Source organism: Danio rerio, chromosome 3 (genome assembly GCF_049306965.1).
Source record: "Danio rerio strain Tuebingen ecotype United States chromosome 3, GRCz12tu, whole genome shotgun sequence".
Lineage (NCBI taxonomy): Eukaryota > Metazoa > Chordata > Actinopteri > Cypriniformes > Danionidae > Danio > Danio rerio.
The window spans coordinates 15,185,693-15,211,895 of record NC_133178.1 but is presented as its reverse complement, the minus strand read 5'-3'; the positions used below and the strand labels follow the sequence as shown (position 1 = coordinate 15,211,895).

General features: G+C 34.4%; 1 protein-coding gene across 4 annotated transcripts; it reads left to right on the top strand.

Moving 5' to 3' along the window:
• Positions 1 to 1,248: 1,248 nt before the first annotated feature.
• eps8l1a (EPS8 signaling adaptor L1a) lies at positions 1,249 to 25,475 on the top strand. 4 transcript variants are annotated; one of them, NM_001013313.1, is given in 16 exon segments: positions 1,249 to 1,305; positions 1,464 to 1,668; positions 6,554 to 6,656; positions 9,639 to 9,697; positions 11,109 to 11,259; positions 11,349 to 11,437; positions 12,187 to 12,261; positions 14,774 to 14,922; positions 16,119 to 16,263; positions 16,343 to 16,386; positions 18,005 to 18,110; positions 19,934 to 20,071; positions 21,466 to 21,589; positions 22,596 to 22,761; positions 23,749 to 23,881; positions 25,166 to 25,465. In NM_001013313.1, coding segments are annotated over 14 exon segments (1,569 nt in total). In that variant the 5' UTR covers positions 1,249 to 1,305; positions 1,464 to 1,668; the 3' UTR covers positions 25,253 to 25,465.
• Positions 25,476 to 26,203: the final 728 nt, after the last annotated feature.

Below are 26,203 nucleotides of genomic sequence, written 5' to 3'. Positions count from 1 at the left end.
AGCATACTGTTTGGAAGCAGCTGTTTAGATGCATGTCACTGATGAGAAGATGATGGATGTTTACTGTATGATGACCGAAATGGCCTTAAACACAGCAGGCACAAGACATCAACATGACGTCAGATTGACGTTGTACCCGAACGTTGTGGGGACTTTGCATTTTGCTTGGAAATGAAAATCGGATTGACGTCAGAACGCCAACCCAATATCCGATGTCCAACGTAAAATCAACCAAAAATCAACGTCTAATGATTTTACAACTTTACGTTGTGTAGATGTTAACACTATGACGTCTATCAAATGACGGATTTTGGTTGCCATACCTGCCGAATAAATGTCAGTATTCGTCGTCAATGGATTTAGTTCACTTTCCAAGAAAACCTTAAATCAACCAAATATCAACGTCATTTGATGTCATTATTGGACGTCAAAATAACGCTGTCTTTAGACGCTAGATACACATTGAAATTTGGTCACCTGACATCACAACCTAAAACTAACCTAATATTAACATCTAATGATGCTGTGTGCCTGCTGGGCAATAACTAAATGCACTACAGAATGTCACGTTTACACACATCCACAAATTACATGTAATAGCATCAGATTTTTAAAGTGGTAATACTCACTACTTCGGAGTACTGTTAAAAGGGCTACTTTTTACTCCTACTTTGAGTAATATTTACAACAGAAACTTTAACTCTACTTGCACTACATTTTTAAACAAGTAATGGTACTTGAGTACTGGTAAAGGGTATATTTTGTAATGCTAAAAGTACCTGCATAAGTGTAAAAGGTTTTTAGCGAGACATTATTCATGAAAGTTAAAGCAGCAGATACTTTATTATGTGTGTGTTTGGTGTGTGCGTTTAGTGTGTGCCATAAACTTTTGTGGGGTAACAATGGTTTTATAGCTTGCGGGTTTAAAAAATTGACCCGAAGGACAGCTGTTGTAGCCTAAATATTTACAGCATTCCTCAAAATGATCAAAATAGAAAATAATAATTATTTTTTTATCTAAGTGTAAATGTTTGGGTCATTTTAAAAAAAGTCACCAAATTTCAAGACTAAAAAACATTTTTAGGGGTATTTCCTGCTGTTAAAATTGTAATTTTTTACCCATAAGTCAACAGGAGGGTTAAACACCTGAGTGACAGAAGAACAGTGATTGAGGAAAAAAAATAAAGAGAGAGAAAGGGAGGGCAAGAAAGAATGACAGATCTAGAATAACAAGACTAGCCTGAACACACTGTAGCAACGCAGCAACCTGCGCAGTTCATCGCGGGAAAGACAATCTGTGTCTCAGTGAGTATTAATGCACATTCATATTTTTATTCACTCATCTTTATGTAAGATAATCTATACAGTGGATTGATTTAAAAGTTTACTCTGTATAATAATCTTTTAAAAACTCATATCTGACCAAAGACCTGTTGTGTTTATTCTCTCTTATGGTATGTCAGAGGAATGCGGTTGTCGTAGTGGATTAATACGCACTTCCACCCAGGTTTCATTGCTCTTCGTATCCTGAAACTCTGGAATGAGAGAGAGAGAGAGAGAGAGAGATTTCTTGAAGTTAAACAGAACAACTTGTTATTCTGGTTCTTGCATTTCTCTATTAGGTGTAAACAGAAGATGTGACAGAAGCAGGTGTACACATCTAACACGGTAAGACCAGGCTTTAAAGCTTTACAGTGCTATCGAAGAAAGAAAACACTTTAATTTAACGCTAACAGATTGTAAAATGGTGAATAATGATTGTGATGCACATTGATAATGCTGCTTTTACAGGAATGATTGTAAATAATTAAATCACAACGCTGTAAAAAGCAATTAGTTGACTTTGATTTTGAAAAAAGTGATTAAATTTGCAGATTCATTCAAGTTAAGTCAACTTAACAGTTGCGAGTTACAATAGGTTTACTTTATTTTTAAGTAAAGTCAACTTTTTGCTTTAAAGGCAATGGGCTTACTCACTTTAAGTAGCTAATAACTTTTTACAGTGTATAGGAATGTTCAGCTGTAATCTCAAGAGCTATATTTTTGTGTCTTTGGCTATACAGAATGTGGGGAAATCATTAAAGAAACCTTTGTTAAGTATAATCGCTAGCATGGTTAATAATTGCATAGATTCAGCCACTCCTCCTAAACAGCAGAACAGAAGAATGTTTAGTGGTCAACATTGTAAACAAATTCCTTCATGTCACCCCAACACAATTCGATTAAGTTAACTAAATAGTTTTTACAAATTTAGGTGGATTAAACATAAAGCAATTAATTTGTCCCCATAAAACCTTAAGAATTGTGTTGGTTCAACTCATATTAACTACGTAGTTTGAACAAGCAACAAAAACTGATTTCTTTAAGTAAATGTAGTGGTTTGGGGTTATAACAGTGAGGTTTCTGCTTGCAAATATATGAGACGTAAATAATGGATTGAGAATCCAGTGTCAACCTTGAAAACGAAAAGAAAGGTTTGACTTGTTTTAAATTGAGAATTATTAAAGCGTAAAATTAAGAGCAAATCTTTTCCATTCTATGCTGTTTGAAGGTCACAAATAAAACAAATGGATTTGTTACTTTGTTTATACTGGTATGATTTTTTATTGTTTTTGTAGAGATTTTGTAGGGATTCAAGATGCTTTATAATCTCCATTTCCAAATGGATGCTCCATATATTTTCCAAAACTGTGTGGCTTGAGGATTCTGTGTAATCATTTATTTATTTAATTCAATTGTTGTATATTATATTATATTATATTATATTATATTATATTATATTATATTATATTATATTATATTATATTACATTATATTATATTATATTATTCATTCATTTATTTTATTTTCGGCTTCGTCCCTTTATTAATCTGGGGTCGCCACAGGAGAATGAACCACCAACTTATCCAGCAGATGTTTTACACAGCAGATGCCCTTCCAGCAGCAACCCATCACTAGGAAACATCCATACACACTCATACCAATTCACTTTATGGACTTGTGGGGGAAACTGGAGCACCCGGAGGAAACCCACGCCAACACAGGGAGAACATGCAAACTCCGAACAGAAATGCCAGCCGACCCAGCCGAGGCTAGAACCAGCAACCTTCTTGCTGTGAGGCAATTGTGCTACCCACTGCGCCACCGTGCTGCCCTTGTATTATTCATTCATTTTCTTTTCGGCTTAGTCCCTTTAATCAGCATATGTTTTACGCAGCAGATGCCCTTCCAGCCGCAACCCATCACTGGGAAACTCCCAAAACTCTCATTCACACACATACACTATGGACAATTTTCGCTTACCCAATTCACCTGTTCCGCATGTCTTTGGACTTGTGGGGGAAACCAGAGCATAATAATATAATATAATATAATATCATATAATATAATATAATATAATATAATATAATATAATATAATATAATATAATATAATATAATATAATGTAATGTAATGTAATATAATATAATATAATATAATATAATATAATATAATATAATATAATATAATATAATATTTACCCTTTCTGGAAACGTAAAATTGACTCTGTTAAACAGTGATTAAAAGAGAAAAAAATTTTTTTTTGAAAAGTTTTTTTGAAAGAGTTTTCTTTTTCCTCATATCTGAAGTGAAAGTATGCTGGGATAAAGAAAAAGGAGATTCTCCACGCACATTTTTAAACATTGATTTATTATTATTCATTCGTACAAATGATGTTTGATACTTGGAATGATATAATGGAATGAGTGTTACCTTTTCTCCGAACCCCTAGAAAGGAGAAAAATATTACATATTATATATATATATATATATATATATATATATATATATATATATATATATATATATATATATATATTACAAAATAATATAATATAATTTTATATATTTATTTTTTTAATGGTTTTATTCAGTAATTTGCCCAGTAAAAGGAAATGTTTTTCTTCCCTATGTAAAATTAACGTGTAATTCTATCCCCCAAAAAATTAAAATACATTGACCCTATAATAGCTTTAGAGTAACTCCACAACCAAAAAGCATATTATATTATATTATATTATATTATATTATATTATATTATATTATATTATATTATATTATATTATATTATATTATATAATTATATTATATTATATTATGTGTATGTTATATTATATTTAGATTTTAATACCTTTTTAATGTATTGTATTTAATTTGTTATATATCTTTATTTAAAATTTCGCCCAAAAAAATAAAATGATTTTACTTCCCAACTTAGAACTAAAAATCTAATTTTATTCTGAAAAAAAAAAAAAAAAAAAATCAATAGCCCTTGTGTAACCCCACGACCAAGAAACTCATTGGCCATAAAGATGTAATTGGTGTTTATTTGTATGTGTGTCAGCTGGAGGCCGCAGATGTGACTGAATGAGAAACAAATGTGGAGTAATGTATTGGCTATGTGTGGAATGTCAACCTTCTTTATCCCAGAGTCTTAAACAACGAACAAGTGAAACTCGCAAGCAATCATGCCATGAGCAGATCTACAAAAAACCCATTCATTCCATTTGTCTGGCAAAAAAAAAAAAAAAAAAAAGTCAGGCGTGTCTTAATTATAGGGAGTTGTGGATGACTGAGTCCTGAAGCATATTTTATTAAACCAGATAAAGTTTCTCTTAAGATGTTTTGTCCTACTCTGTTGAATGAATTCTGCTTAAAATGTCTAATGTTTTTTTTTCTTCCAAGTAGTCCCCTAATCCTCTTTGTGGTGGAATAATGCATTTTCTATAATGAACAGATTGAATGTTTAGACCCACAAAGTGGTGAACTTACTGTATAATTAAAGACGTGACACTACAAGCAAAAACTATTTTCGTCATGCATCTCTCTGTTTTTGTGTGGTGCATGTCAGATATACAGTTGTAGTCAGAATTATTAGCCCCCCTTTGATTTTTTTTCTTATATTTTTAATATTTCCCATATTATGTTTAACAGAGCAAAGACATTTTTACAGTATGTCTGATAATATTTTTTCTTCTGGAGAAAGTCGTATTTGTTTTATTTCAGCTAGAATAAAAGCAGTTTTTAATTTTTTAAAAACCATTTTAAGGTCAAAATTATTAGCCCCTTTAAGCTAGATTTTTTCGATAGTCTACAGAACAAACCCTCATTATACAATAACTTGCCTAATTACCCTAACCTGCAGAGTTAACCAAATTAACCTAGTTAAGCCTTTAAATGTCACTTTAAGCTGTATAGAAGAGTCTAAAAAACATCTAGTAAAATACTATTTACTGTCATCATGGCAAAGATAAAATAAATCAATTATTAGAAATGAGTTATTAAAACTATTATGTTCAGAAATGTGTTAAGAAAATCTTCTCTCCGTTAAACAGAAATTGGGTAAAAAATAAACGGGAGGGTATTAATTCTGACTTCAACTGTATGTAAAGAAAACATCCAAATATAGTTTTAAGGGTTTTGTCTGTTGCACGTTGTTTCATATAGTCAATTTGTGACTCTAGATTTTAAATATAATCCATATTTTTTCATGTTTTCCTTTTGTACTGAGCCATAAATCTCCACTCCAGGAGCTCTTATTCATCAGAGTTACAGTTTTATTAATAACTGTGTTTATTCTGAAGGATTTATCCCATAGATTTCTTCATATAGCATTGATCAGTTTATTTACAACATTTTGTTCTACAAAAAAAATTATTTGTTCCCCTCCCTGCCTGAATTATTTGTGATAAATAGATATTCCCATAAAAATGCTGGCTTCCACACAATTCCTACATCAACACAAATCTATTCAATTAACTTTTTTTTTTTTTTTTTTTTTTTTACAAATTTAAGTGGATTAAACATAGAAGAATTAAGTTGTCTCAAAAAACCTAAGAATTATGTTCTTTTAACTCATTTTGAATAGGTAGTTTGAACAAGCAGCAAAGGCATTATTTGAGTGTGTTCTCTGTATTCTCTAATGCAGGGGTCACCAACCTTTTTGAAACTGAGAGCTACTTTTTAGGTACCAATTAATGTGAAGGGCTAGGAGTTTAATACAGAGTTCTTAAATAACAAATTTTCTCAATTAACTTTTAATTAATTTATTAACTTTTAATTAAAAGTTTAATTAATTTAATTAATTAGTTGTCAACAATGATTTATCAAGTAGGAAACAGATAAATATCAATATGCAAGACTTTATTTATCTGAAATAGTTTTTAAAGTTTATTTTTATATATAACTTAATGTCATTTTCAATTTTACATCAATGCAAGTGTGATTTTAAAAAGAATAGCTACAGAAATATTGGATGCAGCTTACTGGTATGTGGTGCTATGGTGAGCTATTTTTAGAACAGGTCCACGGGCAACTCATGTGATCCTCCAGGTAGCCTGCGGGCACCATGTTGGTGACCCCTGCTTTAATGTGTGAGTGATGCAATTTTACAGTTTGATCCTGATTTTATCCAGTGTCGATGATCTAATAAAGCTGTCCATTAAATGTCAGATATATTTTTAAATATTATATGGCACTGATGTTTTTTCTTCTCTTTTCACTTTATTTAAAGATGGCTGCTCCCGCAGTTGTACCCAGGAGTCGGCCGAAGTCTATCAAAGTATTGCCTACAAATGGTACAGCCGCTGATCTCAGTCCCATAGGTGTACACGCAAGTGTGTACCTTTTTATGCATATTGTACATAACACATAGACAAGAACAGTGTTTCTCAAACCTGGTCCTCACGCGCCGATGTTCTGCATATGTCTCTTTTTATTTAGCACACTAGATTGAAATATTCAGCTTATTAGAAAACTCCATTTACAAACCATATTCCAAGGTATATTTTCATTCAAAGTTGCAAATTAGACTTATAATTTGTTATGTATAACATTTATTTGCAACAGAATCGCCGTTTCTATGTAATGACCCAAAGAAAACAAAATCGTCACAGTTCCTGGTTAACTGGTCTCAAATATCTAAAAGAAAAATGGTATTTTCCTGTGGAAAGAGAAGCCACTACGTGCCTTTTCGTAAGTGCAGATGCTCAAGACGGCTCTGGAGGTAATAATACTGAACCACTGTGATGACAGACTTTGGCTGAGTGCTTTTAGAATGACCAAAACTACATTTCAGATGTTTTACAAAGTTAGTCCACTAGTTTATTCATTATTTCCATTATATCATGCACATTATTGTTATCAAATGATGTGTTAAAACTAAGTCACATGACTTTATTGATGCTCAAGCTGGAAATTTGACATGTGTTTTCATCGTTTGCACATTTCTTCTTATCGTATGAAAGATTATCCTACTCAGTTGTTGAAAAACAAATGTATGCATGTTTTCTAAAATTATGCACATCTTGCCCCTTCCATTAAGCATGTATATGCGATTTTAATAGAAGTGATTGGATGGAAACAGCTATTGACATGTTGCCTAAACAGAATTTATTTCACCCTACTCCCTTCTTCTTCATTACTCGCTACCTGAGAATGAGAAACCTTTATTTCACTTCAAAACGTTTAGTTGTGGATTTATACAAGGGCATTGCAAGCAGTGTCTTCTTACTAGAGAAGCGTGAATGACATGATGTACACCGCAAAAAAAAGCCATTAGTTTGCTTTACTTAAAAAATATAGTAAATTATTTGCTAAGTGATTAGTTGACTTTACTTGTATTACATTTTTACAAAAAAATTTTTTATTTAAAATAATCTTATGCATTTATGAAGTGTGCTTCACACAGGTGAGTGGGCTTGACAAACCACCTGTAGAGACACTTTTCTCTTTCTTATTCAAGGGGGAGGAGAGAGGGAAGGGTTTGCATAAAAATGGGACTTTCAGTACGAGCACGTTCTGATTTTCACAGAGGCAAACGAGAGAAATATGTTTACATGGACATCAGTAACTGAATTATTCGCCAAATTATTAATTTGTTGACTTTAACTGCAATTTGGCACTTTCACTTTGATTCAGGAAGATTTCATGCATGCCCCCATGACAAACGAGATATTGGATGCGAGGAACTGCTGGAAGAGTTTTGTTTTTATGGAATGTTTGATACTGCATGGCGAAAAGGGAAGAAAAAAACCTCCGCATTTCTCGGTAACTTAGATGCACTCAGGAGGCAGTGTCAGAAAGCTGTGTGTGTATTCGGAGAGCACCAATTATAGCAGATCAGTCCAAAATATTGTAGTGATAATAACGTATTGTAAACTTTGGAACTAAATATTTTGACTAAGGTATGTCTTTAAAAACTTAAAAAACTACTAAAAAAGTACTGCTGACAATACTAACAAATTTTGCCATCTGAATAAACATAAACAACAAACACTGATCACACACTTATACCAAATCTGTAGAGACAGGACAATCAACACCAAGTGGAGGCACGTCTTTTTTAAAAGAAGACGAGTGGCAAATCCGAATTTTACCATTTCCAGATGCAAAAAGCTCTCTGGTAAAACATGTTCCTTACAAACATATTTCTGTCACGTGTTAGCAGACCACTGTAATCCGCAAATGAATCCAGCTGCGCTCTCATAGCAGGGAATGGAAAACCAAACTTTGCAGCACATTTATAAATGCAACACTGACGACCCATTTCTCCGAACAATTCTTTTTCTTCCACTTGTTTTAATTACGGTGGCAACAAAATGTGGCGTCTCTTTGCCGTCTGAACACTATAACAGGTCTTCGAAGCTATCATGTATATTAATGAAGTTGCACCTCATACACAGTAGATGATGTGGAAAGTCTTGGAAGTTGTTCTCATGAATTAATGCTGAAAGCTCAAAGACGTCACAATGTAACCGCCGGTACGGACATCCAATCTACGCGCTGGAATTCACACAATGATCTTATATTCGTGACGCAGCTTCAAAATTAAAAACAATTCGAAAGAACGAATTTGCTCAAAATAACACAAAAACAACCAATTAATTTATTTTTTTTTTTGTGAAATGTATGTGTCCTAATAGTGTTTTTAGCAGCATGGGACACATTTATAATTGTCAACAGCTCAAAAAATGTGTTTTGGTGTTTTGTGACCCTTTAATTCTCTGATCACTAGAGTTCCTTTATATAATTAGCACTTCTTGTGTGTATTGCCCCTTCTTGTTGAATCAATGAATGCCTCTTCAATTGTAAATCGCTTTGGACAAAAGCATCTGCTAAATCACTAAATGTAATGTAAATGTTCATTGCTATAAACTTTTTAAGTAAATAACTTATGGGCACAATTATAACAATTAAGTCAACTTAACTGTTACAAGTTCAAATGGATTTACTCACTTTTTAAAGTAAGGTCAGCTTGTTGCTTTTAAGTCAGTGGGTTTACTCACTTTTTAAAATATTAAAGTAACTAATGAATAAATAAAATAAAAATTCACATTTCATACACTAAAATACCATAATGAAACCTATATACTCTCTTAAAACTGAAATCGTGGCTGAATATCCTATAAACTAGCATGCAGGGCACTAGCGGTGGAATTAGTGCAAACGTCTGAAGGGAGAAGAGAAACATATGAAATGTGCAGAGCTGTGGGCTACCAGGACCGGGATTGAGAAAGGCTATGCTTGAATGTGGGAAAATATATATTTCTTACAATATTACTCTTCTATATTTCATCACTTTCTATTGCCTATTTTAGTGAATGGAGGAGACAGAGTGAAAACAAATACACATCTGATTTATGCACAGAGAGAAGTTGTAAGTATGACTGTTATGGGATATTGTCTTAAAGGGATAGTTCACCTAAAAATGAAAATTTACACAGTATTTACTCACCCTCAAGTGGTTTTTATGATTCTTTTTTTTTTTTTTTGTTCATCTGTTGAACACAAAACAAGTTATTTTGAAGAAACCTGTGACCATTGACTTTCAGATTAGGATAAAACAAGCACAATGTAAGTCAATAGTTTCCAGCTTTCTTCAAAATGTCTTCTTTTGTGTTCAACAGAAGAAAAAAACTCATAAAGGTTTATAAAAAGGAAAAGGTTGAGGAAATGATGACAGAATTTTTCCTTTTGGGTTAACTCTCCCTTTAAATTGCAAAACAATTTGTTGAACAATTCATATCAAATTATTAAAAGGTTAAAACTAAATTAATTGACTGTATGAGTTTGCAAAGCGTAAAACCCTATCCAACTTACACTAGCCAATAAAACAAAAATAGAAATAGAAAGTCGGCACACCTTACAAACATACACAAATTTTATATGTAAAGACTGGTTTATACTTCTGCATCTTGTGATGGCCAGGACCTACGGCACATGCCTTGCGCGTAAATTTGCATTTATACTTCTGCTTGCTGTTTGTGTTGCTCTGCAGAGACACTTCCGAAGAGCTAGTCGGCAGTAGGTGTTTACTGTATGTTCTTCTGTGTCAAGTTTCTTCAGGTTTCTTATTTTTTCTGAACGCTACCTTAATGTACAAGTTGCTAAACTTGCTCATTCAGAGGTGGAAACTGGTGGACTTGCAACAACTTTAATCATAAGCTAAACACAAAACAGAAGTTTCTTTCTGGAGCTTATTTACGAGACTCGACTCTTGTAAACACTAAGCCGACACCAAGCCAGCCAATCACAGAGCTTGCTCTATGCATCGTTGCAGCATGTAGCTTTTATAAGAGGTGCACATCAGCATCGGCGTCAGCTACAAAGAGGGCTATGCGACTACGCGAAGGCAGTACCGGACCACATGTGTGCGCTTGACCCAGAAGTATAAACCAGCCTTAACTCCTAGTCGTCTCAACTTAAATTAATCAAACTGACTAAAGATATTAAGTTAAACTTTGTATAACTTAAAACATTTTGTTGAAACCTGATTAAATCATTAAAATAAGTTATAGCAACATAAAAATAGTTGTCTTGACTTTTTGTTATTACATATTTTACAGAGACCAGGTAGTGGTGACATTGCTTTTTCTGTAAAACCATGACAAGTTGTCCCAGGACTTCCAACCCAAAAAATATGCTTAAAGAAACCCTAATAATATAATATATTAATAATATAATGATTAATATCAATATAATATTAGTGATTGCAAGCAACATAATAAGAGACTGTATTTGGATGTAAATCTAATAGTTTTCTCCTTTTGAACACCTCCCTCTGTTAGGAGCTGGTGAATCACTGTTTTGCAGATGTGGAGCATTTCATGGCCCGTCTGCAGCAGACAGCAGAGGCTAAGAATATTCAGGAGCAGCTGAAGCGATCGAAAAAAAAGAGTCGGAAAAAAAACAAAACCAAGAAGAATAAAAAGGAGGACGGTGAGAAAGATGCTTCCGATGACCTGCCTACTTCACAAGCCCATTCAAAACCTTCATGAATCATGAATATTAAACTTTTATTTTTGTAGACGAGCCTACCCCGCAAAAGGTGACCCCACCATCAGAACAAGAGTTTGTGGATATTTTTCAGAAGATCAAGTATTCTTTCTGTCTATTGGTAAGATGGTGAATTTGACTCATCATTGAATGAACTTAGTGTATTTTCTGAAAAATATTCATTAAAAGAAACGTAGCTAGATGTAATGAGTTATATTTTATGATTTAATTAATGTAAAATTAAGTTAGAATTTTTATCAAAACAAATATTTACAAACCTTATGAGCATGTATTTTAGTTCTACTGACTTCCGCTGAAATATCTTATATTCATCAGTGTTCAGAACACATTTTTGTACTGTAAATGTCAGGCATAATAAAATTTACAGAAAGTAAACTGGCAGCATGTGTGAAATGTGCGTTTGAGATAATAGTTCAATCAAAAAAAATTCATTTTTTTTATTCTGTTGAACACAAAATAAGATATTCTGAAGAATGTTGGAAAAATCTAATAATATGCCAAAACAATCTGAAATTGAATTGTGTTAATTTGAGTTATTGACATTTGTAATTTAATAAATCTTAATTTATATATGTCGTTAAAATTGTTTTAAATTTTAATTTCTTAATTTTAATTTCTTAACTTGAATTTGAACTTCATAACTTGAATATTGAATGTCTAAAATTTTAGACAACTGAATTTTTCAAGGGTGAGTTTTTTTTATAGACGTAACCTTCAGATTTGTTGTGCTCATAGACTGCAGATATCCAAAAATACATATGACAAAGCTAAAATACATATGAGTTTAATTTTAAATTAGGTGATATATAGATTAAATAAAACATTTATTTTTACCTTTGTGTGTTGTAGGATCGCCTAAAGATGAAAATCTCAGAGCCCTCTTCAGAAGAACTCTTGCACCATGTCTTTGTCCCTTTGCAACTGGTAAGAGCATTACACACTTAGCAAACTTACAGATAAACGTTTTGATGCCGGATCACAAAACCACCAGTCATAATGGTTATTTCTTTGAACTTGAAAGATATACATCTTCTAAAACTCAAATAATTATGCTTTCCATTGATGTATAGTTTGTTGAGATAGAAAGATATTTGGCTGAGATACAGCTGTTTTAAAATCTGAGGGATCAAAAAAAAATCTAAATTCTGAGAAATTTGCCTGTAAAGTTGAACAAATTCTTTGCACTGCATATTACTAATTGACAATTTAGGTTTTTTACATTATAAAACAGTAGAAACAGTAAAAAATCAATGGAAATTGATATTTTTAACACCCTAATGATTTTTGGCACATGAGAAAAAATCATTTTGACCCATAGAATGTATTTTTGGCTAAAACTCAATGCTTTATCTCATTGTTGAGAGAGATAAAAACAGAGATGTCACATTTTATGATTTCATTATTGTTAAATTCAATTAGGCGTATTAATATAACAAACATTTACTAACATTATGAATCTTTGTATAAACATTATGAGTGTTTAGTTCTGTTGACTTCACAAAAAATGGTTTACTATAAATAGTGCACTGCTAAAGCCAAAAATATACCTGTGAGACATAAGACTGGTTTTGGTCCAGAATCATATTTAGCCTTTAAAATTCTTATGCACAATTAAGAAATCCCTGTTTTGCATTATAAAAGGGTCATATTTTGGTTTGGGGGTCTCCAACAACAGGCTGATATGCTTTCGAGGTCAAAATACACTTTCAATGTCTTATAATATGCGTTTTTTTTTACCTAATTATCACAACGACTCCTATATGATTTGTTCAGTGATTCATTTGTTTCCAAACCACTCCTTTGCGTGATGCTAGTCTGCGCTGATTAGTTGACTAGGTTCGGTGCAAGACAGAGAGAAACGTCCAACATGGCTATGACTATGTGAAAGCCCAATGCAGGAATACAATAAAGCAATGCAGTTAAACACCACGTATTACTCTAACTCCAAGTAATAACAACGACACACATTCAGTATTAATCCACACAGTGGCAAAAGTTGAACTATTTTGACAATTGACCGTGCAGCATGTGGGAAACGGCTGATGGTGATAGCTAAGGCGAACGACAAAGGATTGTGATTTCAGAAATGTTGAAATCAATAAAGGAAGAAGCACACGTCACATTTTTAACGTGGTTTACAATATGTGAATAGCCCCATACAGATTTAACCTGAGAGATACAGTACAAGCACTGATCTATAATAGACAAGTGATTGCAAGCCATATGGAGCGATTACAAGTTACAGCACACTACTAAATTAAATTCAATTAAATTCAATTCAATTCAGCTTTATTTGTATAGCGCTTTTACAATATATATTGTGTCAAATCAGCTTCACATAAATGGTCATAGTAACTGGATCAGGGTAGTTAAAATTTTAGTGTATAAGTTCAGTTTAGTTTAGCTCAGTTCAGTGTGTTTAAAGTCATTACTCCAATGAGTCCAAGCACTGAAGTGCAAATTCATCAATGTGTAGCTCTACAGATCCTGAACCATCCAAGCTAGTGGCGACAGCGGAGAGGGGAAAAAAACTTCACCAATAGGAGAGTGAAGAAAAAAAAACATTGAGAGAAACCAGACTCAGTTCGGCACGACCATTTTAATTTTTCCGCTGGCCAAAAGTCTTGTGTAGAGCTGCAGTCTCAGCGGTGGAGGCTGGAAGCTGGCCTCAGCGAAGACTCGTATTTAATAATGTTACATATTTTGCAAATTACACAAAGCGAGGCAACAATTTTAATGACACTTACATGTTAGGATGCAGAGGAAGAAGAAACTGGTCCATGTGAACTGCAACAGTTACTGACAAAGTCCCTGTCAAAGTCTGACAAAGTCTCATACGTATTAGTCTCTTAAATCTCGCATTGCAACGTAGGTTATTGTATCAAAAATCAGAAAAATGACAGGAACAAACACAGCACTAGGTTGGCTTTACTGTGGTATTGTTGTGAAAATTAACCCGCAGCTCAATCTCCATCTGTCAGGGATCGGCATCTTCAAGTCATGATCAGTCCTGCGATCTCTCATGCTCCGCTAATGTCTGAAAGGAAAAGCGCGTTCACGTTTTACCAGATCATATTTGATGGTGTTCTGTATCGACGTCGACACGTTCATTCCGATTCATTCATTAGACTCTGAGTCGAATATTTCATTAAAGAATCAATAGTTTTAAATACAGTGCACTTTCAGACTTAAAACATTTATATGAATACAAATATAAATGTTTTCATTCACTTAGTGCTGTGTTATACACTGCATAGAAGGGCATTTTCAAAAACCCATAATAGGGGCTCTTTAAAAATCGTTGTTGTTGTTGTTTTGCACTGATTCCATGAGTGGTAACATTTCCTCTTCTACCCTTAATTTAAAAGAGAACATTTTTAATTTCTGCAAAATAAGGAATTGGTCTGTAAAGGGTATGTTGCTGTATGTTGGCCAGATGGTGAAGACGACGGGTGGTCCTAAGTTGGCATCATCGATCTCCAGTCCCGCTCTGACCAGTGGAGCGATCTCTCTACTCCAGCACAATCTCAATGAGCAAGAGAAAACACTGTGGACATCACTCGGACCAAACTGGACCCTGCCATAGTCAGTTGCACAATTTACATGCAAATAATACTAGAATCATGTACTTGCCCAAATGAAGTTTGAATCTCAGTTAAAGGGATAGTTCACTTAAAAAATGCATATTCATGTACTCACCATCATGTTGTTTCAAATATCTCTGTAAAAAAACAAAAGGAAAAGTTGTTACTTTTCCATCATTGGGTTTCCATCCTAACGAATATTTTCAAAGTATGTCAAATAAGAATGTGAATTAAGTGCATTTCTCACTAAGCCAGGGGTGTCAAACTCATTTCCTGGAGGGCCGAAGCCCTGCACAGTTTAGTTCCAACCCTGCTCCAACACACTTACCTGTAGGTTTCAAACAAGCCTGAAGGACTCAATTAGTTTAATCAGGTTTGTTTAATTAGGGTTGGAACTAAACTGTGCAGAGCTGCAGCCCTTTTGGAACTGAGTTTGACACCTGTGCACTAAGCTATTATAGAGCCGCTGGCTGTAGTATTGGTAACCTAGCAACCAACAGTAAACAAGGCAAGCGTAATGGAGTCATATGGGTATTTATGTTTGCTACGTCAGAATTTATATGGCAAATGTGCAAACGGGCAAATTTACATTAACCGTATTTCAAGTTCAAAACTACCTCATGCTACCATTAAAAAAAACATTTTATGTGAATGGAAGGGAATTTTTTTTTTTAAATTTGGCATTTCTATTATATGTTTTTCCGGTGACACTTTAAAATGCACATTAACTCAGGGTGATAGAAAAATCTTAATGATACTAGGCAAGGCAAACTTATTTATATAGCACATTTCATACACAATGGTAATTCAAAGTGCTCTACATAGACAGGAATAAAAGACACAAGAAAATAAAATGATTACAAGAATTAAAATTGTATAAAAACAGATGTTTTTGTTGCTTGTATTGCCCTATGGTGAAGTTTACATTTTTTGGCTGTGCTATCCCTTTAAGGGCTACACTGTAAAAAATGTAAGGACAGAAAGTCAATACAACAACTGTTTTTACGTTACTTTAACTCATTTAAAGAAGTTAATCATGATTCAATTAAATTGTTTAAGTTGTACAAAGTTTAACCTAGTATTCTTAGTCAGCTTGATTGATGTAAGTTGAGATGACTGGAAAAGTTCATTTCATCTAACTAAAAAGGATTTTTTTACATTATACCCGGTTATTTAACCGCGCTGTGTGTTTGTTAGCTCTCAGCTCAGCGAGACTGTGCCTCAGTACACACCTGTCTTTTTGGATGGTTGGCAGCCGATAGCTGTAGACGCCAATGGACAACCAATTGAGGACCCCATAGAGGTCCAGCACAAACATGAAGCCCTTATACAGACTCAGCAGGTATGAGGAGACACACTTGCTGTATAAACAACCACAATGTAACAAACATCTTCATCTGCTTTCATTTCTTTTTCCACAGGTAATTGATCAGGCACGTCTGACTGTACACCAGGAGAATGACGGGTTAGTATGGACAGCTGTGTGTGTGTGTGTATGTGTGTCTATGTTAAGCTGATTTGCCCCAATCTACATTGTAAAAGCACTATAGAAATAGAGATAAATTGAATTGTGTGTTCCATACGGAAATCTAATATATGGGCACATATGAACATAAACAGTATATGAATTTATATCTTCTATATTTGTGTACATGTACATGTTTTGAAATATTTGTAAAATATTTACATTTATATATGTAATATACACTCACTGGCCACTTTATTAGGTACACCTTTCTAACTGCTCATTAACGCAAATTTCTAATCAGCCAATCACATGGAAGAAACCTAATGCATTTAGGCATGTAGACATGGTCAAGACAATCTGCTGCAGTTCAAACCGAGCGTCAGAATGGGAGAAAAAGGTGATTTAAGTGACTTTAAACTTGCCATGGTTGTTGGTGCAGAAACTTTTAGAAACTGCTGTTCTACTGGGATTTTCACGCACAACCATTCCTATAGTTCATAGAGAATGGTCTGAAAAAGAGAAAATATCCCGTGAGCGGCAGTTCTGTGGGTGCAAATTCTTTGTTGATGCCAGAGGTCAGAGGACAATGGCCAGACTGGTTTCAGCTGATAGAAAGACAACAGTAACTCAAATAACCACTAGTTACAATCGAGGTATGCAGAAGAGTATCTCTAAATGCACAGCATGTCCAACCTTGAGGCGGATGGGCTACAGCAGCTAAATATCACACTGGGTGCCACTCCTGTCAGCTAAGAACAGGAAACTGAGGCTACAATTTGCACAGGCTCACAATAATTTTACAATAGAAGATTGGAAAAACCTTGCCTAGTCTGATGAGTCTCGATTTCTGCTGTGACATTGGAATGGTAGGGCCAGAATTTGGCATCAACAAAATGAAAGCATGGACCAATCTTGATTCAGGCTGCTGGTGGTTTAATGGTGTGGGGGATATTTCCTTGGCACACTTTGGGCCCATAAGTACCATTTGAGCAGCGGGGCAATGCCACAGCCTACCTGAGTATTGTTGCACATGGATGTGCAGCCAACAGATCTGCAGCAACTGCTTGATGTTATCATGTCAATATGGACCAAAATCTCTGAGGAATATAACCAGTACCTTGTTGAATCTATGCCACAAAGGATTAAAGCAGTTCTGAAGGCAAAAATTGGGTCCAACCCAGTACTAGTATGGTGTACCCAATAAAGTGGCCGGTGAGTGTATAAATCGGATATATGGCAATATATGCAAATAACTTATATGACATTTTATATATGGAAAAATCAAGAGAAACTTAAAAAATATTAAATTGAAGTTTTGTTTGTCATTTTATGCAATATTTCACTTTAATTTAAATGTACTATTATTTTTATATCTAAATATGTTCAGTGACTAAAATATTATTTTAATAAATATGTCCGTTTACGAATTTATAGATGCACTAAAATATATGACCTATATTCAATGAGATATAGATAAACATATTCATTTTTTAAAATGAGCTGTACTCAGTTATGCTGAGCACTGTATGTAATTTGCATATATGGCCATAGATCAGATTTTTGTGTGTGTTTCTGATGGTTTTCTTGTCTCATTGTGTATGGGATTGTGTTTTAGGATGGAGCCTCTTCCTCCTAATGAAGAAAGGATGTATCGCTGCAGTTATGACTTTGTGGCACGAAACAGCAGTGAACTCTCAGTTCTACACGGTGAAAGTCTGGAGGTAATTTGCACAGATATAAAACACTAGGACCTGATGCGTTTTAATAGTATCATAATCAGCATTTGAAGTGGATCAAAAAGTTTTTCAAAATAGTCCTATGACAACAATAGGTGTTGTTTAATAGTTTTAGGACAACTTTGGTGCAAGATCCACTTCAAATGTTAATACTGTTGTTTTTATTCAGAAATCAGAATTATTAACCCCCCTTTGAAATTTTTCTTTTTAAAATATTTCCAAATTATGTTTAACAGAGCAAGGACATTTTCACAGTATGTCTGATAATATTTTTTCTTCAGGATAAAGTCTCATATTAGTTTTATTTCAGCTAGACAAAAGCAGTTTTTAATTTTTAAAAACCATTTTAAGGTCAAAATTATTAGCCCCTTAAAGCTATATTTTGTTTCGATAGTCTACAGAGCAAACCATTGTTATACAATAACTTGCCTAATTACCCTAACCTACCTAGTTAACCTAATTAACCTAGTTAAGCCTTTAAATGTCACTTTAAGCTGTATAAAAGTGTCTGGAAAAACATCTAGTCAAATATTATTTACTGTCAACATAGCAAAGATTAAATAAATCAGTAATAAGAAATGGGTTAATAAACTATTATGTTTAGAATTGTGTTGGATAAAATCTTCTCTACGTTAAACAGATATTTGGGGGGGGGGGGGGGGGGGGGGGTAAACAGGGGGCTAATAGTTAAGCGGTTCAATAATTCTGACTTCAACTGTATGCCTTCATCCAAAATGTTGATTAAAGAAAAAACTATTTGAATTCAGCAAAGGTGTTTAATTTATGAAATGTGACAAATCTTTTTACAAAAGTAGTTTTTATTTCAAATAAATGCAGCTCACTTAAAGTTTCTTTTAAACAAAACAAAATTATGAAACTGTGATTTTTTTCTTTATGTATAAATATATATTTCCCAAGGGCATTTTAATGGTGGAAAATTTTTCCACCATTTTTTTAAACAGTTATATTAGTAACTAATTTATGATCACCAATCGCTTTTGTAGTTGGTGGTTCATTCCACTGTGGCAATAAATAAATAAGCTGATGGAAAATGTATGGTCCCACTTTATATTAAGTGGCCTAAACTACTCTGTAACTATATCAAAATATAAACAGTGTACTAATGTGTTCATTATGGATTGCAGAACCCTTGGTGCTATTTGGGGTAGGGTTAGTTTGATATGGGTAGGTTTAAGAGTTGGGTTCCGGTGTAAGTGATGATCAGTAGTGCAATTAAAATGTAAGTACAGAAATTAATTACAGATGTAATTACATGCAGGTATTTAATCAAGCATAAGTCACTGTATAAACAAGTATTTACACAGTATGTACATTGTAACAAATTATTAGTTTCAGTGAAAGTACATATTAGTTAAGGGCACTTAATATGAAGTGGGAGCAAATTAATGAATTTCATAATAAGTTACTAGTTATTTTGCAAGAGTAAAAAGTAAGTAGGTTAATTAGGCAAGTCAATAGACAACAAGGGTTTGTTCTGTAGCCAATTGGAAAAAAAACTTTCTTAAGTGGGCTGTACTGTATATTGACCTAAGATTTTTTACATTTTGCATTTTTTCTTAATTCCAGCCAAACAAAAGGAAATCAGACTTTCTTTAGAAGAAGAACTATGTTAATCAGCACTTGGGAAATATTTGAAAAAGAATTAAACTGAATATGTGTCCTTACTTGCCTTATAGTACTTATAGAAAATAATAATGATCTGACTTTCCCTGCTTTTAAAAGACACCAGACACACACACACACGCTCCCAGTTCATTTCATTAACTCTTTTCTCCTCTCTGTCTCAGGTGTTGGAGTCTTCAAAGCGATGGTGGAAGTGTAAGAATAGTTATGGCCAAACTGGCTTTGTTCCACACAATATCCTCGAGCCCATCAATCACGCTGAAGTTGACTCTACTAATGTTGTAATGCGCAACCAGTCCACGGTAATATCACACACATACACACAAACACACACACACACATACTCACACACAATCTGCAATCGATAACATGCTCGCATGCTTAAAGGGTCATGAAACCCTACTCTTTCAGTTCAAGTCTACCTCAGATTTATTTTCGAAAAAATGCTCCAAGATGGGCGTGGAGCACTGCAAGCAGAGGGAGGAGTGGGCGTGGCTAGCAGAACATGGGGAAAAATGTAAGGAGACACAAAATTTTATAGTTTACAAAGTTAAAATGCAAAGAAACAAACAGTAAGTAATGAAATGCCCTACTAAACATACGTTAGCTTATTTTTAATTTCAAATGACATATAGGCTACACATAACCGCAATTTGTTTTATCATTATGAAGATAATCATGTTTATACTGTATAAACACTAATTGAGGAGGACTTCTCTCTACCTGAATCCCCAGGTCTGAATGCAGACACAGTGGATAAGAGTACAGCAGGTCTGTCATGTCTATTCCAGCCATTATCCCTGCCGTGAAAGTAAAGAATGAGGAGGCTCATCTCTCATCCTCGTGCTGTAGATGCTCTGTTTAACAGTTTAACAGCGCTGAGAAGCGCTCAGTTTTTCCACGTACAATGTCAGCCATGTAAATAACAAATGCTCCATGGCACGACACAACTGACTCTTAAAGGGAATGGGAGATGAGACTCTGATTGGTGTATTCTCAAAACACACCCCTAACTCATTAAGAGAATATACTCAACCTTGTTAGACAATGCGCCACGGCGCAGAGCAGATTTTGTTCGTCCGTATAATAGCAAAAGTGGATAATCTCTGACATGCATTTAATTGTTTTGCACCCTGCACTTTATTCTTTGCGCCTAGATTGTTAAAATAGAACCCAATGTGTCTGAATGGTAACAAACTCAACTGATAAAAGCCAAAGTCTGACAAAAATGCTTGATGCAAAGACAGCTTGGCTGTATCGGTAGCCCAGACTGCATCGCGGGGAAAGCCATACAACAAACTCTGTGGATCATGGAAACAAACACATACAAACCTTCATGAACGACTTGGCAGGTCTGTCATCGGAAATCACTTGCTGTCATGAATAATTAGGAAGCAGGGTCTAGAAAGGGATAAGAAAACTCAACTATGAATAATAATAAGAAACCTACATGTCATCACTCCACTAGCAGATACACTGATTTTGATCCTACCCCAATAATGATTTTAATCCCAGAAGATGAAATTAGCTGACAAAAGCTTAAAATTATCCAGTTTTCCCCATAATTAAAGCTGACATTTGTTAACTTTGTCTTAATTGATGCTCAACGCACACAAATCTGATAAAATCTTTTAAAAAGTACTCCAGGGTGTCTTGAACCTTTAATCACAAACACATTTCTATTATATTTGTGCAGAAAGCTCCCATCTCTCCGCTGAGAGGAGGCAGAATGTCGTACGCTGCACCCAAATCTGAAAGTGCAGTCCACCCTGATCCACGGCCACTCAGCATGCCATCATTTGCAGATGATGGAGAAAAAGGTACTTTTTTAAATAGTTTGGTTTGTTTTAGTGCTGTCAAACTATTAATCACAATCAAATACATCCAAAATCTGAATTTGTGTTTATGTAATATACAGTTGAAGTCAAAATGATGAGCCCTTCTGTAATTTTTTCTTTTTCAAATATTTTCCAAACGATGTTTAACAGAGTTAGGAATTACCCCCCTTAAGCAATACATATATATATATATATATATATATATATATATATATATATATATATATATATATATAAATATATATATATATATTTTTTTTTTAATTTATTTATTTATTTATTTTTTGCTACAGGACAAACGACAATGACTTAATCATGACTTATACAATGTTAAGCCTTTAAATGTCACTTTAAGCTGAATGCTAGTGTCTTGAAAATAAAACATTATGTACTGTCATCATGACAAAAATAAAAGAAATCATTCATTCATTCATTCATTCATTTTCTTTTCGGCTTAGTCCCTTTATTAATCTGGGGTTGCCACAGCAGAATGAACCGCCAGCTTATCTAGGATACGTTTTACACAGCGGATGCCCTTTTAGCTGCAACCCATCCCTGGGAAACATCCATACACACTCTTTCACAAACATACACTACAGACAGTTTAGCTTACCCAATTCACCTGTACCACATATTTTTGGACTGTGGGGGAAACCGGAGCACCCGGAGGAAACCCACACCAAACTGCGGAAAACATGCAAACACCACAAAGAAATGCCAACTGACCCAGACAGGGCTCGAACCAGCAACCTTCTTGCTGTGAGGCGATTGTGCTACCCACTGCCCCTTAAAAGAAATCAGTAATTAGAAATTAGTTATTAAAACTATTATGATTAGTACTCTTCTCTCTGTTAAACAGAAATTGGGGGAAAAATAAAAAGATTAAAATTTAACTAATATATATAAACAGTAAATATCATGAATGTCCAAATATAACAAACGTGTCATTTATCTAAGTTCTTACTGAAATATTGTTGTGTGTTAACAGTTGTGTTGATGAATGATGAGCTCATACAGCGATTGGCCAATGGGAGGGCAGCATCAGTACGGCCAATGGTGATCAATAAAGCCAATGAGACAACGGTGCCGCTGGATTATCACTCTCCTCAAGCTGAGGTGCAGGAGTGGCTCAAAGCCAAAGGCTTTAATAATATGTGAGTGACACACACACAAGTTGATATTGGTAGTTTAAGAACACTCTCCAGAGACATTGTATACACTACAAAAACCTCTTATTATATTACCTTACCCTACTAACCCAAGAAATCTGTGGCAAAATGTAATGTGAAAAGACCTTGTTAAGTATGACTAGTATGTGTTTTGAATTATGAGGACACAAGGCATGTTCTCATAAACATGTACTGTAATGGAGTACATACTCATGTCATTATTACGGTGGCCGAGAAATCTTAACATGCTACAATTTAAGAAAACGCATGCAATTGCAAAAAATCCCAGCAAGATGAGAAAAGATCTTCATCTGTTTGACAGCACACATGCTGCAAATTCTCACAACGCAAACACATTCAATGAAACACGCTGCACTTTCTCACAACATGTGCAAATAGCTCGAAACACAACAGAAATGTTTTAAGACCCTAAAACATGACGGACCCGGCAATTCAGGTCATGGTTATTTAGACTAATAAAATAAAAGAATATGAATATATACAAGAGAATCTGGATGTTAAAATAAACAAACAAAAAAACAAACCTTTCAAAATTCACCAACAATGACGCTGCTGACTATTGCTCAGTGAAGGTCACGTTCATGTGTCCCCTTAAAACATTTCCCTTCTGTTAATTTGTTTTTGCAAGTGTTGTGTAAAAATCCAGTTCGTTTTATTAAATTGTTTGTTTTGTGTGAAAATGCAGAGCGTTTTTTTATGTGTTTGCGTTGTGAGGATTTGCAGCATGCGTGCTGTCAAACGGATGAAGATCTTTTGTCAACTTGCTGGTGCTGTAATTGTACATGTTTTCTTACATTTCAGCACATTAAGCTCTCTCGGCCATCGTACATTGTACAAATTTCTGTCCTTGTAAACCCTTGCGACCAGTACCTACATGCAAACATTTACACTTAGACATTCAGTGTGAAGCGGATAAACTTGATGATATACCTCTATCTGTGTGTGTGTCAGTACTGTGCAGAGTCTGGGGGTCCTGAACGGGGCTCAGCTCTTCTCTCTGAACAAGGAGGAGTTGCGGGCTGTTTGTCCAGAAGAGGGAGCCAGAGTCTACAGCCAGATTACTGTGCAGAAATCACTGCTGGAGGTAGAGATGGGAGAAAAATCAGTTGAACAAATTGCTTTTGTCAAATATTCAAAACACAGCAGGCTGGCGACACCTGCTGGTTAAAACCATGCAAATCCAACAAAAAATTCACCACAAAATGAAAGTTTTCTTACTATTTACTCACAGTAAATTGTTCTAAATTAGTTCTAAATTTCTGTGGAGCACAATTGCATTTATTATCTTTTAGCATTTGAGCTCTGGCGGCCACGGTAATATAGTAAAAGTACTACAGTTTAATAGTTACTAATATTTTGTAATTTCCCATAACATATTAATCTTAGTGAAAGTTTAGGGTTAATGAAAATAAACCCCAAAAAATAAGATTTAAAAAAAAGAGAGGGAAATTCGCAGAAATGAATAATGATTGTCTTCATTTATGACCCTAAACAACAAAAACCTTATATTGCAATGGTGAATTTTATCAGAATTGTATTTTTATGCTAAACATCGTAAGAGTATTAAGTAAAGATCATATTCCATGAAGATTTTTTGCAAATTTCCAACCATAAATAGATCAAAACTCTTAATAGTAATATGCCTTGCTTAAAGCTTAATTTGAATAGCTTTTAACTGGATTTACACATTGATTGCAGCCAGGGAGTAGATTTGCTCTTGACCTTAATGGGGATATACATCCCTAGAGCTGCATTGAACAGCACGAATTCTGTTTCGCGCATTTAAAAAACACAAATAAAGTACTTAATCATATAAAATAAACACTTAATAATACAAATAACATCGCTTCCCATGTTGCAAATTTACATTAGTCAATTTACATGACTTTACTGCAGTCAGGCTTTGAGGAGGTATGAATGTAGAGTAATTTAGAGAGGTGTGAGACACAATTTAACTGTTTTATCTCGATTATTGTTTCTTATAATCATGTAGGCTGAAACTGAATTTCGATTAATTGGTTAATAGTATCACGGTCAACTCGTAGCAAACTTGACTTTGTGCACATGTAGGTTACTAAGTGTTGACGGAGCATTATTTTATTTTGAAGTCGATTCAATTATTGGTAGGGACATTTCAGTAATTGGTGGATATTGGTGGGTACACATCCCCTCCCTCCATGCCTATTCTACATCCTTGGAATCCAGATATTCAAATTGTAATATTTCAGCCAAATATTGTCTTATCCAAACAAATTAATCATCAGTAGAAAGCTTTTTTTAACCAACTTGCAATCCAAATGTCCAACAATTGACACTAATGTCTGTTTTTGTAGTCCAGGTTTACATATTATGCGTTGCTGTATTTCAGGATGTGAGGAAAGCCACTGAGCTAGAGGCCATAATGAAGAAACAGAAGATGAAGGCTGATCTGAAAACAGAGGGTGGAGAATTTTAATTTCTCACTCCCACAATCTAACAAGCATTTATGTTGACGCCTGAACAGACAGGTGTGGCATGAATCAAGTGTTCTCTAACTACACTACAATGATCTCTGCTGTTTTTACGTCATTGGTTATATATAGATATCTCATCCTTACCGCCTTAACATATAAAAATCAAATCCTGTGTATTCCTCGATGTATTGTATAAATAAAATAAATAAACATTGATGGTGTTCATATTTTATGAATGCTTGTCATTTTTGTGAAATGTGCTGTATAGTGTACAATCTGTTTTTAATTCGACCTTGCAACTGCTGGTTTGATGAACAAAAAGTCATTTGAACATTTAATGAGCCCCTATTATGGGCTTTTGACCCATGCAGTGTGTAACACAGCTCTAAGTGAATGAAAACCTCCATCTGTGGGTTAAATCTGAAAGTGCACAGTGTTTAAAATGATTGATGCTTTAATGAAATAGTCGACTCAGAGTCTAATAAATGAATCGTGTTGGGTTTGGATCTTTTGCTTGAACACATTGACGTCGATACAGTACATCACCAACTATGAAGTGCCGGTTCTGGTAAAACGTAAACGCACCTTTCCCTTCAGACACTAGCAGAGCGTGGGGGACCACGGGACTGATCATGACACGAAAATGACGATCACTGACAGGTGGAGATTCAGCAGCGGGGAATAAAGGGTTAAAGTTAATTTTCACAACAACACCACAGTATAGCCAACCATGTGCTGTGTTTATTCCTGTCATTTTTCAGATTTTTGATACAATAACCTACACTGCAATGCCGTATTCATCGGACGTTTGCTATTAAAGGAAGGAGCAGCAGAGACTATTATGCATGGAACTTTGTAAGACTGTCAGTAACTGTTGCAGTTCATATGGACCAGTTTCTTCTTCCTCCGGATCATAACATGTAAGTGTAATTAACTTAAAAGTTGCCTCGTTT

Bases quoted from the DNA above. Each gene is read 5' to 3' on its own strand.
- eps8l1a (XM_021470513.2), top strand. From the start codon at position 2,930: ATGCCCTTCCAGCAGCAACCCATCACTAGGAAACATCCATACACACTC. The intron at 9,698-11,108 runs GTAAGTATGACT...TCCCTCTGTTAG, and splicing joins TTTATGCACAGAGAGAAGTT to GAGCTGGTGAATCACTGTTT. The intron at 12,262-14,773 runs GTAAGAGCATTA...TATGTTGGCCAG, and splicing joins TCTTTGTCCCTTTGCAACTG to ATGGTGAAGACGACGGGTGG.